Source organism: Sinohyriopsis cumingii, chromosome 1 (genome assembly GCF_028554795.1).
Source record: "Sinohyriopsis cumingii isolate HCF-2022 chromosome 1, ASM2855479v2, whole genome shotgun sequence".
NCBI classification, from domain to species: Eukaryota; Metazoa; Mollusca; class Bivalvia; order Unionida; family Unionidae; genus Sinohyriopsis; species Sinohyriopsis cumingii.
Genome location: NC_142961.1, coordinates 71,272,281 through 71,289,318, shown reverse-complemented (window position 1 = coordinate 71,289,318; position 17,038 = coordinate 71,272,281). Strand labels below are relative to the sequence as shown.

Sequence of the window (17,038 nt, the reverse complement as noted above, 5' to 3'; positions counted from 1 at the left end):
AAATAGTAGCTGTCAATAAACTTTAGCTGGCTAATGTTAAATGCTATGTTATGTACATGTGTATCTATATTTTGTGTCTTTTAATTTTTGCTGCATGTCTGTAGATTGCATTTAAGCTATAAATATGTATTTACAAGTTTAAAATTAACCCCAGTAATGAACCTGTGTACAAGTTTGAGGTGACTTCCCTTTGGATGGTTCAGAAAGGTGGGTTCTGTTGTGATGCAGGGTATTGTGACATAGGTCATAGGTCATAGGAAGTTTTGCTACATGGGTCAAGTAGGAAAATATTGCTCTGTGGAGCCATAAGGACAAAGCTGATAAATTAATTAATTCTTATTTCCTATGTTCTTGTTTTACTATCAGTTTGAAGATGTGTTTAATGTGTTTAGATATAATTTGAGAAAAAACATTTGTTTGGACTATTAATTGGAATTATAAAGTGCTCAGATTACTGTTTTGACTAAAATATTCTGGGATAATTGTGAATTTATTCAAAGGATTCTGGTCATTACCACTGTGGTACATCAAGGCTTTGCATCATGAACACACTCAAGAACCTGGAATTCATTCAGAACACTCAATTCTTTCGCATTTGTTAGAATGTTTTAGGATTATTTTGGATTTAATTTTTAATACTGTAATTTCCTCTTAAAATGTCCTTGTATAACTTAGAGAGTTAAATTATTTGTTGAATTTTTAAAAAAATGTTGGCTTTGCTTCTTTCTGTTACTTAATTTAAGACATGTGAATCATAAGATTTTTGGTGGTGGAATGACTCTTATGTCATTCATGATAGCAGTTTCTGTCACCTGCATTAGATGCTGATCATAACCGTAAAGGTTATAAAATATTATTGGTACTTTGGTTTTATTTGTTTCTGGCAGCAGCTTTAAGATCAAAGCACTGTGGGATGCTTCTTTATACTTGCTGGCAGCGATCTTGCATCTTGTTTTGGCTTGAACATATGCTGTATGGAACTCTAGCTTGGCATTTCAAACAGTGCATGGTCTTAATGAAACTTTTGTGCTTTTTTAGAACAGGTCCCTCCAAAAATAGGTTAATGCAGTGGTAGCATACATACCTCTCTGAAGTCTAGCCTCAATTATCATTTAAACTGCCATCCTGAACCTAGATTTGTAAAGTCCTCAATTTTCTAGTGAATGTGGCCATGCACAGTTTGAACAATCATACCCATCATATGCTAACGCAGTGGTCTAACTTATTCTAGTGCAATACTCCACTTCTGTGGTCATTCATCTCTTCACTAGTTGCCTCTGGTATGGATCATTTCATCTAGCACATAGGTTCCGTAACTTTACACTTCCTGTGTTTTTTATCTCTTCTTCCAGAGCCATCCTTTCTTGTGGCTCCAGCTCTAGCAGGGTTGATGTGTCGTCGACTCTGTTGGGGTTGTTGTCTATGGACACTTCAGCTCTATACTTTTAATAGTCCTTGGCCCTTTATATTCTTTAGGACTATCAAAGCTGCCTATGTAGTGCTTAGTAGCGCAGGACTCGACAGTTAGCTCCGTCAGTGTTTTAGGCTGACATGCCTCTGCCAGATTGGCAGCATGCCTATCTCTAGCATGCTCAGCCTTATGAGACTTCTGCTTCTCAGCAGGTATGGCAGCATGCCTTACCCTGGTGTGTTTTGCCATACAAGCCCCTTATGTTCTTCAGGTATTCCTTCTTGGCTCAAGGTTGTCAGCATGTATGGTGACATGCCTTTCTCTAGTGCTCTCAGCTTTATGAACCTTCTGCTCCTCCATCAGTCTTCTCACTTATGATCAGCGACCCATATGGCATACCAAATTTCATTGGCACACTCAGCCTTTATGAGTTGTTTGCTCGTCAGTCTGCCAATGTTTTGGACCATCAGCAACAGGTATGGTGAAATGCCTTTCTCTGGTGTGTTAAGCCCTTCTGAGCTTCTTACTTCAAAGTCAGCCGATGTGGTGGTCAAGCATCAGTATCAACTTACATGCTTTGTACTGCTCCTCCAGATCCTCAATACTGTTGACTGGTTTGCATCTTCCTCAAAATACAGTTATCTCCTTTTGTGGTTAAAAGTGATTACTATACTAAGCATGGAAACTCTTGTCTGAATACAAATTAATTCTCCAATTGAAATTTTTCTAACTACTAAAATTCATAGTTACACAAACATATTACTATACTGTGTATTCTCTCATGTTTTTGTTGCTTGTGTTACTAATCTAAACCCTGTACATTTCTTTTGATGGTAAACCTCTATAATTGTACCACATTTAAAGGATTTTTTGAAACAAATACATTATACAATTATATTAAGATTAATATTTTATAGTCTTCTATAGTCACTTTCTCTGTGTTTATATTTAATATCTAAAAGTCCTATAATTCCATTACTGATGAGATCTGTAAGGAGTTTGATCAATGCATATTGACAAGGTGATCTTGCATCTGGTTGATTAACCTTGTTACTACTCTAGATGCCATATTTCTGATCCAGTTTTGATTCTGACTATGCTTATAACATGATGGTCTCAAACAAGTGTGATAATGATCAAGATCCAGGCATACTGATAATGAATCTGAAAACCTAGCTTGTTACCATTCTGCATTTCCAATCCAAATTTGATCAAAGTTAGATTATATATTCTTACATCATGAAGATCTCAGATGAGTTCCATAATAAGTGAAATCCATGCATACTAATTAGGTGATTTTGCATCTGACTGGCTGAGCTTGTTTACCCTCTGGAAATCATTTTTGATCTGTTTAATCCATGCCACATATGGATATAATAACCATATACAGAATAACCTAATTCACAACATCCGCTGTTCCAAAATAGACACTATATAGAAAAGTGTTCACTGAAATGTACTTAAGCAACTGTAATAAAGGAGTACAATTCTGTTTCTTTCTGCACTAGTTACATGTAGTATGAATCTGGAAACAAAAACTTCCAGATATCAGGCAGTACTTTAAATAGTACACAAAGATTGTACCTTATCACATCTAATGAAATGGCTTGTATTTACAACTAGGACTGGAGATCATAGAATTTCCAAGATTGAGCCTGAGTGTTAGATTTTGTTAGCCAGTCCAAAAGGCCGTACTTTTGTAATGCCACTTTTGAATGCTGAAAGCTAAAACTCAGGTTCAAATCATTCTCTGAGTTTATGATATCACGGCTGGTCTTTAATATTCAGTAGCTTGTAATATCCTGACATATGGCATTTGAATACAGACTTAAATGCATCAATCAGATAATGATACAGAAACGTCGAGTAATATAGTCTATCCCTTCATCTATCACAGAAGAATGTAATAAGCTAAAATCACATTAGTAATACGGTCTATCCCTTCATCTATCACAGAAGAATGTAATAAGCTAAAATCACATTAGTAATACGGTCTATCCCTTCATCTATCACAGAAGAATGTAATAAGCTAAAATCACATTAGTAATATGGTCTATCCCTTCATCAATCAAAGAAGAATGTAATAACCTAAAACCACATAAGTAAAACAGTCTATCCCTTCATCTATCACAGAAGAATGTAATAAGCTAAAACCACGTAAGTAATGTAGTCCATCCCTTCATCTATCACAGAAGAATGTAATAAGTTAAAACCACATAAGTAATATAGTCTATCCCTTCATCTATCACAGAAGAATGTAATAAGCTAAAACCACATATGTAATACAGTCTATCCCTACATCTATTACAGAAGAATGTAATAAGCTAAAATCACATAATATAGTCTATCCCTTCATCTATCACAGAAGAATGTAATAAGCTAAAATCACATAAGTAATATAGTCTATCCCTTCATCTATCACAGAAGAATGTAATAAAGCTAAAATCACAAAATATAGTCTATCCCTTCATCTATCACAGAAGAATGTAATAAGCTAAAATCACATAAGAAAGACCCTGGCTTTTGGAGACTATCTGTTGCTTAAGACTAGACCTGGAAACCACAAAACTTCTGGGCTCAAGTTAAAGCTTAAGACGTTATGCCAACAGATCACAGATGACTTCCATAATAACACCTTCAAACCCAAGCAAAGAGTGTATAATCTTAAAGGCAGATTCTTAATGCATATATCAATTTTGTTATATGGCATGATGACCTCTATTGTGAGACCAACTGTCTTGTGAAACTAAAAATTTGTTGGTTGAAGAGGTGATCTCTCAAGATGTTTTGTCTCTATTTTATCACTCAATCTGCTTGAAAATGTGGGTGGGGGCAGTGGCAGAAGGAATATAATAATAATGTAAACAATTTATATATTCCTTAAATAAGTTTATTGTTGATTCATTCCAGTTGCTTGGATAGCGAGATCATTCATACGCTATAACAAAACAAAGCATACTTATCAAACACATTTTACATACATGCTGGGTGTATACCGGTGCATGTATTAAGAAAACATTTTGAATGAAAAGTGGCAGTAACTTACACATTTGTGTGAGTGTGTTACAAATATAATGCCATGTTTATGAAAACAAGGTACTTTTCCTTAAATTCAATTAGGACTTAAGATTGCATATAAAATCTTTCGTTGTTCTTTGTTGTGGACTTGAGATATAAGGAAATGAACAACACCTACAAGCACATTCTTTTTTATCACAACTAGGTACTGTCTCAAAAACTTACAATTCTTGTAAATCTGCACATAGCCTGTATATTAATTATCAAAGATAAACAAGAGGGCTGTGTGGGTCTGACATTGTTCACCTAATATACATTAGAGTAAAAGTCAAATATAGTAATAAGGCCCATGCCTTGGGTCAAAGACGCCATTTCAGGATAATTTCCTGATATTTGTGAAAAAACAGTGGTATCAGATATGTTCTTTAACTATTTCAACTTCCATCAACTTAAGCTATACTTGATGATGTACATTTTTTGTATGAATGTTAAAACTTTTATCTATCACATCTAGTCTAACACAGTAAGGCAGTTTTGAAGAGAAAATCATTCTACGGGCTGGCTTTACACAATTGCAAGGGGAGCCAATCCTGAAAATGTTTTGCTACAACATGTCAAAAGACTTGTTTCTACCATGTTTAATCAAAACTGTTTCAGCTGTTCTGTAGAAGAAGTTGAATTTTCCCAATGGTTGCTATGAAAGCCCCACCATTGCTAGGACAGTTACAATGAAGCCTGACTGAGGAAATAGTCCTACCAAGTCTGATCAGAATTGCTTCAGCTGTTTAAAGGAAAAGTCCCAAAAATATTTACCACTTGGTTGCTATGGAAACCACATCAATCCTTAAGAGTGCTACCCTGGAAAAAAGATTTGATAAAGCACATCCTCAAGAACACCCAACTGGCTCAGTCATTCTAGAAAAGAAGCTTAAAAGTTTTTCCACCTGGTTGCTAAGGAAGCCACCCAATTTGCCAGGGAGCTACCCTGGCCATAACTTTGAAAAAACATGTCCAAAGATCAAAACTGACTTACTGTGAAGTTGAAAATACATATCTTAAATAGCAATAATGAAAGCAACACTGTTTTTAAGGAACCACCCCAAACACAATTTTGATAAAGCATGCCCTAACAAACATTTATATAAATTTTGATTGATACTGGCTCTGTCATTCTAAAGAAGCTGAAAACTGGTTTTTCATTCAAACCATTAAAAGAGGAGCCACCTTGGACACAATTTTGATAAAGCATGTCCTATAAAAATATTCCTATAAAGTTTGATCAAAGCTAACTCAATGTTCTGCAGAACACCATGTCTTCACTACAAATCACCCCTAATGTATTTTCCCTACGTAGATGTTCAAAAATGTTATTGAACTGCTGATGTACTGTTTCTGTATTATGCATCTAATGCAGGCAATATAAAAATATAGAAACTATATCCCAATCTGGAGTCCTTTTATCAGACATAAACATGAAGAAATAGTATTAGAGTAAACTAAATTTTCCTATGCTTTCGAAATTGGCCACAATGACTTAAATATTATCACAAAGTGCATTCTTGAAATTGTGTGTTGTGCAGATGCAATATTAAGACATTGTTTAAACTGCCAAGATGCAATATTTAGACATTCTTCATATTGTGACAATGCAACATTGAGGCATTCTTTACATTGTGATGATGCAATAGACTTTCTTTAAATTGTGTGATTTGGATTTTTAACGTAGCTTTAACAATTTTTCAGTCATATAGCTACGATGTATGCAGTGTGACAGTTTACAATGGTGTCTAGCACTGGAGCATCATGCTGCAGACATGTAGCATGATGTCCCACCCAGTCACATTATCCTGACACCAGGCTGATCAGTCCTAACACTAATTCTTTAAATTGCCTAGATGCAATATTCAGACATATACTGGATTTTGTTGCATTAGTTTCAGTCACTTAGAGGTAACATATCTGCCCTAAATCCCTGCTTATACAAACACTCCTGCCAAAAGTACTCTATTGTGCAGTACTCTTGATTCTTCATGTCTGTCCATCCTTCATTCCATCCATTATGCAATCTTCAACTAGTACCCCAATTTTTCACAGATTATTATCACCTGAAGATGTGCATATTCACAAATCAGTATACCGGTACTCAATTTTTGTAAAGGTCCCCCCCCCCCCAATTTTGACTAGCAGTTCAATTCAGTGTGTGGCAAAATCGAGTGAGTCTGATTTTACTGGATCACCATCAAACCTGGAAATGCTATGATCCTTATGTGAATATCTACACAGTGACAAATTCCTTCACTCACAATTTTTGTCTGAGTTATTTGCTCTTTTTGTCTTGCAGACGAATAGTGTATGATAGATTTGTGTAAATGCAACTAGTGCAAGTTTAGTGTGAAACTTTGTGCATCTAATGAGTCTGTATATGAAGATCTGCATATCAACAAATCATGCACTCTTGCAGTTTTGTCAGTTACTGCTCTTTTTGACTTGCAACTAAATGTTGTGCATGACACAATTTTGTAAATGCAAATAATTTAACAGACCTCAATGGATCACTGTGCTTCTGCATGTTATTTTTTATAGAGTTTTTGCTCTTTCTGACTTGGAGCCTGAGTGTATGATATAATCATGTGAATGCAACCAGTCTGTTTTCAATGGATTGCCATGAAACTTTGTACATCTTATGGTCATCATCTCAAATTGTGCATATTAATAAATTACAGTGCTCTCTGTTTTTAGTCAGAGGTTTTGCCAACTGCAAATGTAATAATGTAAAACAGGCTCCTGTGAACTCAACTTGTCCTGCAGTGTTTTAAAAGGTCATTGATACATAATATGATTATCAACCAACAGTGCACATATTGACAAATCTTTGTGCTCCAATAATTTGTGCAAGAGTTACTGCCCTTTCTGACTTACAGCAACTGTCAAGCTTTCTCACATATCCTTGTTGGCCAATCCCGAGACTCAAACCCACATGGAGAGAGGTGAGATGTCAGTGATCTGTAAAGGTGAGCACCTTCAAACACTTGGCCATCTAGGTCACCCCTGTGGACTGCATTGAATCATAGTACATATTATGTTCCTAATCAATAAACCTCATGTTGACCAGTCCTTGTACTCAGTTTCTAGAAAGGATATGCACTTATTTGACAATGGACTCATCTCTGTCACAGGAGTAGGGGTGAAATGCTGGGATATATTTATGAACAAAAATTTTAAAGCATTATAGAAATTTCTCACTATTCTGTTAGCCATATTATCTGTGCCAGTGCAGCACTCTCCAGGTGTATTCAACTTATGCCAGTATCAAGTGCTAGCACTACCAAGGTGTATAATTATGCCAGTATGCTATGGTACAACACCCTCAAGGCATATACCTATGCCAGTATGCTATGGTACAAAAAGATGTAAACTTATGCCAGTATGCTATGGTACAAGACTGTTAAGGTTTATGCTTATGCCAGTATGCTATGGTACAACACTCTCAAGGCATATACTCATGCCAGCATGCTATGGTACAAGACCCTTAAGGTTTATGCTTATGCCAGTATGCTATGGTACAACACCCACAAGGTGTGTACTACTTATGCCAGCATGCTATGGTACAACACTCTCAAGGCATATACTTATGCCAGCATGCTATGGTACAACAAAGGTGTAAACTTATGCCAGTATGCTATGGTACAACACCCACAAGGTGTGTACTACTTATGCCAGCATGCTATGGAACAACACTCTCAAGGCATATACTTATGCCAGCATGCTATGGTCCAACAAAGGTGTATACTTATGGCAGTATGCTATGGTACAACAGCCTCAATGTGTGTACTAATTATGCCAGTTTTGTATGGTACAGCACTCTCAGGATGTATGTTACTTTTCCTACACTTTTTCCCATGATAACATTAAAAATGTAGAAATACCTAAGTATCAAAAGACACCTATAGGCAAGTTATTTGACAAGTGTGTCCAGTTTGGTTTAAGTAAAGACAGACAGACAGACAGACAGACAGACAGCTGTATCTTTCAAATATTACATATTTGGGAATAAATATAAAAAACCAAGAAGCTGATGACATCAACATCCCTCACCACATAAAAATGTCTCTCAGGATATAGAATCTTTACGGTACATGAAATTATGAAGTATACAGGGAAGTCACTGGCATCATGTTTTACAAGGGAAATCAAAGTCTGAACAGTGGATGGATGATGAAAAGACAGAAACTGAAGAACAGCAAATAATGTATGTACGTTACTAGCCTAATAAGAGTGCAAATTTCAGGTATCTTTTTACAAGGTTTTGGAGTTTTTCCTATAAAAAAAGATAATGGATGGATGGATTGACAAAGAGACACCAACAATAAAAATACTGAAACTGACGAATTGTGAAAAGCAAAGGGCACATCTGAACCACAAGTCCAATACACGTAATAAAATTCATGGAGATAAATTATTTTGGAATTATGCTCCAGAAACAAATGTATGAAGCACGCATGGATGAATGAACAGACAAGCAGATGAAGCTTGGAACAAGTTTACAAAAGTTTATGGGGATATCTTAATGATTTTGGAATTTCATCTTGGAAACAAAACTGTGGATAATGGATGGATAGACAAACAAACGGATGAAACTATTACAAATATTAAAACAAAAGAATTTTAAACAGCAATAGGCACATCTACACAATTAATCCAATAATTGTACCAAATTTCACACATATCTACAACATTAGTCTAATATGTGTACCAAATTTCATGCATATATCTTGAATGGTTTTGGAGTTTCAACCCAGAAATGAAATGAATGGATGGAGAGTCAGACAGATACAGTGACAGCTGCCTCATTCCCTTATATAAAATGGGATAAAAATGAAGACAACTTAGGTACAGCAGGCATTCTGGAGACTGGAGTGACAACAACAAAATTAACAGTGTAATTATCACAATTAGTTACAAATTACTATACTCTAGTTGTTATACAATGCTACAGTACATACATTACAAATTATTAGTCATCTCTTTTCCACAATCTTGCAAGAGCTAACAATGTCCCTAAAGTACAAGTCATACAAATCATGCAGGCGTGCAGGACAGACTATTTCAGCTACAGGTGTCATTTTTATTTGAATAAACATACCTTTAATGGCAATTGGTTAATTTAATTCACTGCTTGTTGATATATATTTTTTGCAAGATCATTATGTAACTGCCCCAGAAAATATATATGACAAACTTAGTGTAGAAATACATGGATGTTTCTTGAGAAGGCCAATCAAGAAAAGGCCAATCAAGTGGTGTGATCTAGTATAAACCAGATTAAATGTCACATGCTATAATGTCAGAATGACAGTGTTGCATATAGGAAAAATGAAAAACTACACCCTTCACTGGTAATTGTTAGACCTGATGTCTACTTTTCTCAACTCAGTTTAGTCTCTGGCTGCCACTATACAGTTTTTGTCAAAGTTTTTGATGACGTTTAGGCTTCAGATCCCATCAGGAATAAATGCACATTGGAAACACTGTATTAATATAATTCAAATTTTATTTAAGATTAAAAAAGTCACCTACATGACACAATGACGTACACTTTAGATGCAAACAAACCAGTTATGAATACACAATATAATAAGTATAATTGATCTTCCTGTAACTCGTACATAATGTCTGCTTATAGGTTTCTTGTGGTATAATGACTACATGGAGTAAAGTACATTTTTACATTGAAAATAAAAAACAAATAACTAAAAAGGAGCAGCTTTATAAAAGCAATTTTGTTTAATATGATTGTTATCTATAATTTATATATTATATTATTTATTTACTGTGGTTCTGAATGAAGATGGTATGCCTATTACAGCTATCAACATACAGGTAAAAAAAATGTGGTTCCTTTATTAAGGAAAAATCATACAATTCTACAAAGTACAATTACCTATACAAGTCTTTTAACAGTGGGTTAACACGCTGATAAAATTCAGAAAAAAACTTAACAATCACCCGTATATCTGCTCCAGTGAGCTAAGAATTCAATAATATCATGACAAAATATAAATGAGCAAACTTGTGTGTAAACAATTTCCAACATGACCATGAAGAAAATGAATTTAGTAATAAAGTGCACATTCGATGCCAAAATCATTATTTGAACATACGCACTGTCATTATCCAATTTTTAAATTAAAAGTTTTTTCATTGTTCAATTATATAACTTTGTTGAAAATGAATTACAATATCTGTACACTGAATAACTTCTTTCAAACAATCACACAGGTGTCATATAAAGGACAAACCCATAGCTGCCAAGACAGAACCAGATCCAATCTTCTGCATCAGTTAGGTACACGTATTATAGTTCTGTCAAGTAAACATATACCTAAACTCATATAACACCTTACTGAGTATATAAATTTAATTACATACACTGATTCATGTATATAAATAATTATATGCAGTTCATTTATGCAAGTAAATAAAAGTATGACAGTTTCATTATATACATCACCAAGTCTTGACATGTAACAAAGATGTACAATTTGCATTTATGCAATTCATTACTAGACTGTGGCAAAAAGGCTGCTTTGCCTTTTGTATCTGACACATTGAACACAAATTTAATACAATAATTAAAAAAATCAACACTATATTACACTAAATGGTAATGCATGAATCTAAGTGACTGATATTTCATGTAATATATGAATTGTTTTACTGTTTCCTCTATCCATTTAAGCTTCCAAAAAGATAGGCCATTCAGTACTGTGTGCGTGTCTGTACATATATATATATATATATATATGCATACATGAGCCCGACACGAGAAAATATTCCTTCAGGCATAAAATTAACATTCACTGTTTATTTCATAAGAGCAACCCTTCCTAAATAAAGTATGATATATTTCATACAAACATCATGAATTACAAACATTTGAAAGCATTATACAAAGTACTATAAATTAGTTTGCCTGATTATGCCATATTGTCCAAAAAGATTTCTTTTGTCATGGCTCAGGGTCTGAGCATTCCCATGTACTCATAAGTAATATGAACACTACTGTATGAACAGCACTACCACATATTGGTCTGAGCAGTTCCCATGTACTCATAAGTAATATGAACACTAATGTATGAACTGCACTACCACATATTGGTCTGAGCAGTTCCCATGTATTCATAAGTAATATTGACAGTGTACACTATGGTCTGGAAATCTTAAACTTCTGAGCTTGAGATTTTGTGTCAGCCGCTGTTGTTTACTGTACTGGTGGATCAGGCTAATCATAAATGGCATTACAACAAGAAAGTCAATTGTGATTGGCTGACACAAAATCTCAAGCTCCAACATTTTATGACTTCCAGACCATGGTCTACATTCTTGACATTACTCATGAGCACATGGGAACTGCTCAGACCCTTATTTGCTACTGTGGCTCATACAAAAGTCTTAATTTTACTTATGAGTACATGGCAACTGTTCCGACACTGATCTGTCAGTACTGTTCATATAATATAGTGTTTATATTACTAATGAGTACATGGGAACTGCTTCAATCCTGATCTGCTTGTGAAGCTCATAAAATACATGGTTCATTTTACTTATGAGTGCATGGGAACAACTTAGGCATGTATCTGCAAGACCTGTTCATACAATACCATGTTCATATTACTTAAAGTATACATTTACTTGTAAGTCAAAATTCAAACAATAAAGATCCTGATCTGCCATAGAATAATGTGCCTGCATATTAGGGTCAATCTTGTTTGTTCCACTGATTACTCCTAACAAACTGCACTGACCCAGATCTGACAGCATATCCGGGTCTGTGCAGTTTGCAGTTGGACACACAAGTGAGTATATATGGTATTAAGTACATGGGAAGAACTTAGACATGTATCTGAGTGTTGTTCATAAAATAGTATCCATATTACTAAGGAGTTGATGGGAACAGCTTAGACATATATATACATGTGCTGTTCAAGCAATACAGTGTTCATATTACACTTTTACAATACATGTACGTTCATGGGAACCGTTTAGACCCTGATCAGCCAGCACTGTTCATACAATACAATGTTAGGTAGCTAGGTATGTGCTACACAAAAATAAATACAGTACTTCAGTATTTATTAGTAAAAACACATTCATGCATAAAAGTGTGCTAGCTTTCAATGCCATGAATATGAAACAACACGCCTGAATCACCCATTATTTACTTACATCACACTCGGACTAAAACATTCCTTAACAGAAACCAGTCACTGATGAATTGAAGATTTCTTGCATCAAGTCATTAATAATTAATAATTAATAGACATCAAAGTTTAGCTGTGAAATAGTGAAGTTTTATTAAAGATTTTCACAGTGCAGAAGTTTTTGAGTTAGTTTCTTGAAAGAAAACTCTTCACCGACTGATAAAGACAACACATTATGCTCATCCACTATAAAAACAAACTCCATGAAACGCAATGCAATAATGCAATAATTATAAAAACTGAACAGAATCAAATATGTTGATGTGAAATATACTCAGTGATATATGACTTGATGACAGATTTGGGTACCACAATATATACCTGTGAACCATTCTTTTGGTGGAGAAATAATGAAAGTCTTAATTTACAAAGAAAACTGTTTGATTTTATTTCAGCCATTAGATTGTCTACACTGGAACTGAAGGGTATGATATTTTTTATACACTAAAAATTTTACATTCAAATCTTATGTCATATTCTTGTTTTTTGAAATTATGGTAAACTGTAAAAACTTGTCCATTTTAAAACTTAATTCTTCACTTCTTTCAATGGCCATAGTTACAGTTCTAAACACAACATTTACTATTTTACAAGTAGTATTACCAGCTTTTTAAGAAAAGAAAAAAAATCAGATAAAATTGACAATTTATGGCAAACTTTTCATTTTAACTAAACAACATATAGTTTATATAAAATTGCCAGGTGTTATGTAATCAAATCTACATGTGTTCCCTCCCTTAACCAACAGAAGTATCCATACCAAGGGAGTTGGTTTATAATACAAAATAAAATACAGGATAAGAGAGAATCTCAATTCCAAATTGTGAAAACTACTTTGCTGAACAAGGTTTAATTATTATCTTGAGACAAGGTATGAAGTAGACCCAGATCTGCCATTACAAATAAACATTAGTAACTTTTCATTCTTTTTCCTTTTTTCTGCACTAATTGTGTGATGTATTTTAATACCTCATCAAAAAAATATGAAAGCTCAAAACACTGTTTTACTAGACACACTATTGAGCCAATATCCAATAAGCTTGGCTAACTCCAAAAACAAACAAACAGCCATATGTATGAGGGGAACTCATTGAAATAAATAATAAATTAACAAAAGTATCTAAATTGATAAATTCAGAAGCTTCAGAAAGAAACCATAACAAGTGACTGCTCCAGATTTGAAAGGATTTGTCTGAACTAATGCAAAATATATACAACTTAAAAAATGTACAAACATTTGCTCCATACACCATAGTACTAAATAACTATCACAGTTACTTTGCTTAATGAAAATTAAGGGAACCATTTCTTTTTCATTTCAAATAGCAAAAATTCTATGTAAAACACTTGCAATTCAACAGGTCTGAGAGAAATCATTTTTCCTGTGGCCTGGAATGTAAAAATATTGGCTGGATAAGTCAAATTTTATGAAACTTTTTTATGTAAAAATATTTAGGAAAAGTAAGTAATTATTTTAACAGTTTCATTAAATCTCATCTGAAGACAAGCAATTTTTTTTAATTTTCCAGATAATCTACCATATTGATTAGGAGAACACTAAAATTAAAGACTAGTTTAAATGAAATGTGGCAGCATCTAGAAATGTATACAGTAAAACATGAACATACATCTGACAGTGTTCATTGCAGGCTACACCATTAAAGCCCTGACCATCATTTTTTCATCTTTGCCTTTATGGTGGTCTTAAAGCCCATAAAGATCCCAGAAATAAACATAAATGATAATTTGGGTCGACTTTCTCAGGTAATAGTTACAGAATTGAGTGCACTCCTTCATAAAGGAACATAAAATAATTATTTCATAGGCTGACATAAAGTTTTACTAGTTGTGACTAATTTTGGTACCTATCAAGAACTCATGGTCAATTACCATGGATAGGTAATGTAATGAAGATAACATGAAATCTTCAGCACAAGCTGCATTTCTTTCCATAGCAGCAAACAGGGACAAAAAATTGTAGACTCAAGTGTCCAAAATAAAATTCTTGAGTGTGATAGTTAATCATGCATGAATATGCAGAAGATGTTAATAATGTGTTTGAATGTTCTAAAATAAACTCGTATAAACAAGAACAGGAAATCATGTTTGTGATCCACATTTGATTCTAAATGACTCCAAGTTTTGACTTTGTAAGGGGTCTTTGTGCCCCACTTTTTCCATTTCTGGAATTAACACTGTTACAAACATGCTGAACTAAAATACAATCAGAAACAACTCAACAAAAAAGTGGCTGTTTTCTCAGAGTTTTTGTTGGGTTTCAGATCTATGGTAATTTGTTGACTTTCTAACAGACCTGGAAACTTTGGATGAATAGAAAACTTCTTCTGTGAAATGAGTGTCTCCTTTAGTAGTAAATGTTTCCTCCTTTATTATCTGATGGTCACCACTGTACTCGTTGTAATCTATCTTGGAAAAACTGGATCGAGGATTGGCCAATGAAGAAATATTATCATAAGCCACTAAAGTGTCTGATGCACTTCTGATGGGACACAAAATGGGTTCCTCATTGTTATTAAAATTCTCATTTTTTGTTTCAATATTATGGTTCACATACATTTCAGTCACTGGACTGTGAATTCCCTCACCATTTTGTGGGGTCTGATCTCCATCACCATTCTGCAATGTCAATGATTTGTTTGCCTTGTCAGAATAATTGTTACAGGATCCCTCCTCAGTACTTCGTTGCTTGTTGAAAACATGACGTGGAACACGATGTGCTCCAAGAGCTGTGGAACGTCTGCAGCGTGTGGAACCATACAGCTGCTTTTCAACTGAACTTTCCCTACTATCTTTCCCATTTGGACTATCATACATTTCAAATTTAAGCTTCTGAGCAACTGCCTCTGGGAAAAATACACTTTTTGACCTATTGCCAAATGCTGGGAATGAATATCTATTTGGATTGATGGGCTGTTTTAGATAACCAGTACCATGGATGGACTCTTGATGTAAGCGTTCCGCAGCTTTTCTCAGCAAAACTGGAGATGATGGTAATGACTGGCTTTTCCTCTGAATAACTGCCTTTTTACGACTTCCAGCATTGTCAGGAAGAATTGGGGTACCAGGAGGCGTTCCCGCAGAAGAGGGGGATGGAAGGTCATAGCCATTTGTTTCCTGATCCCTACATGAACCCAGAATTTTACGTCCATCCTTGAACTCAGCCATACTGGCAAAAGGATTTGATTGTGTTGGAGAGTAGAATGGATCATCACGACTCATGGCCTCACCAATCAGCTGTGGTGTTACAAGTTCATGAAACACCTCATCATGAAATTCCTCATCCTCATCAGCTTCCAAAATGTTGTCTGCTGACCTTGACCTTTTGTAACCAGAGGCATCTGTAAAGTAAAATGTACTTACACTGATATGCTTGTCAAATTGTCAACCAGTCACAAAATCATCACTGTGCATATAAATGAACAGACTGCCTATCAAATCATTTAAAGATATTTGTCTACAAATTGTCCTTGTTTCATTATCATGTATATGATGTTCTTCAAATATAATTCTCAGATATGATACTGAATACAGAGTGATTATTATAAAACTATTACCAATATGAAAAGAGGACTGCAGGATAGAATGTGAACAGGATCTTTTAGCAATTAGTGCAATACAAAATGCTCCAACTGCTTAAATTTGCTAAGCAGGGCCTGAAACAGCTGAACTTTGTGGAAACTAATTTTTTTTAAAAGATATGTTTATGGGATAATAATTACCCAATCAAAGCTCCACCAGCTTACAATTCTTGCTCTCCGAAACAAAAAACAAAAACAACGTTGTCTTCTGGCTTGTTTTGGCACTAAAACTGATAGTGTCATCTGCTTACCTAGCTGGAAATTAGTGGGTTTTCTGCGGAATTGGCATTACATCCTGTAATTTGTCATTTACTTCTGAAGTGCACACTGTGCTAGAGATTTAACTGTGTGGAGGGCTTGTGAGGGACAGCTAAAAAATGCCAACCTATCAGCATGCTTATCTGGAAGCCTAGCATACATTTTATGGAATCTGAACTATTCATGGCTGCATAAAAAAAAACACAAGATGCTAAGAAATTCCCAGGCTAAAATTGAAGCAGATGGAAGACACAACAAAGATGATCTACAAGGACTGTTCCTGAGGTAGACAGGCTTAACTTAGAGAGGTCCTGAACTCCAGGTAATTCAATGTCAGGAACTGAAGTGTGATACATGAGAGGGTTTAGGATTCCTGTGAACATCCAAAGATGAGATTGATGCCAAAAGGGATAGTCATGGACTAGTACATGATGTCCATGAAACTCAAGAAGGTATACATCTTAGAGATCTAGGCTATCAGTGCAAACACT

At 34.7% G+C, this 17,038-nt stretch overlaps 1 protein-coding gene across 1 annotated transcript in view; it reads right to left on the bottom strand.

The window, feature by feature from the left end:
- Positions 1–4,279: 4,279 nt before the first annotated feature.
- LOC149807092 (dual specificity testis-specific protein kinase 2-like) overlaps positions 4,280–17,038 on the bottom strand; it is a 122,500-nt gene continuing 109,741 nt past the window's right edge. The window contains exon 10 of the mRNA XM_089961834.1: positions 4,280–16,049. Within this exon, the coding sequence (XP_089817960.1) occupies positions 14,950–16,049 (1,100 nt within the window). The 3' untranslated portion in view covers positions 4,280–14,949. The remainder of the gene's footprint in view (positions 16,050–17,038) is intronic.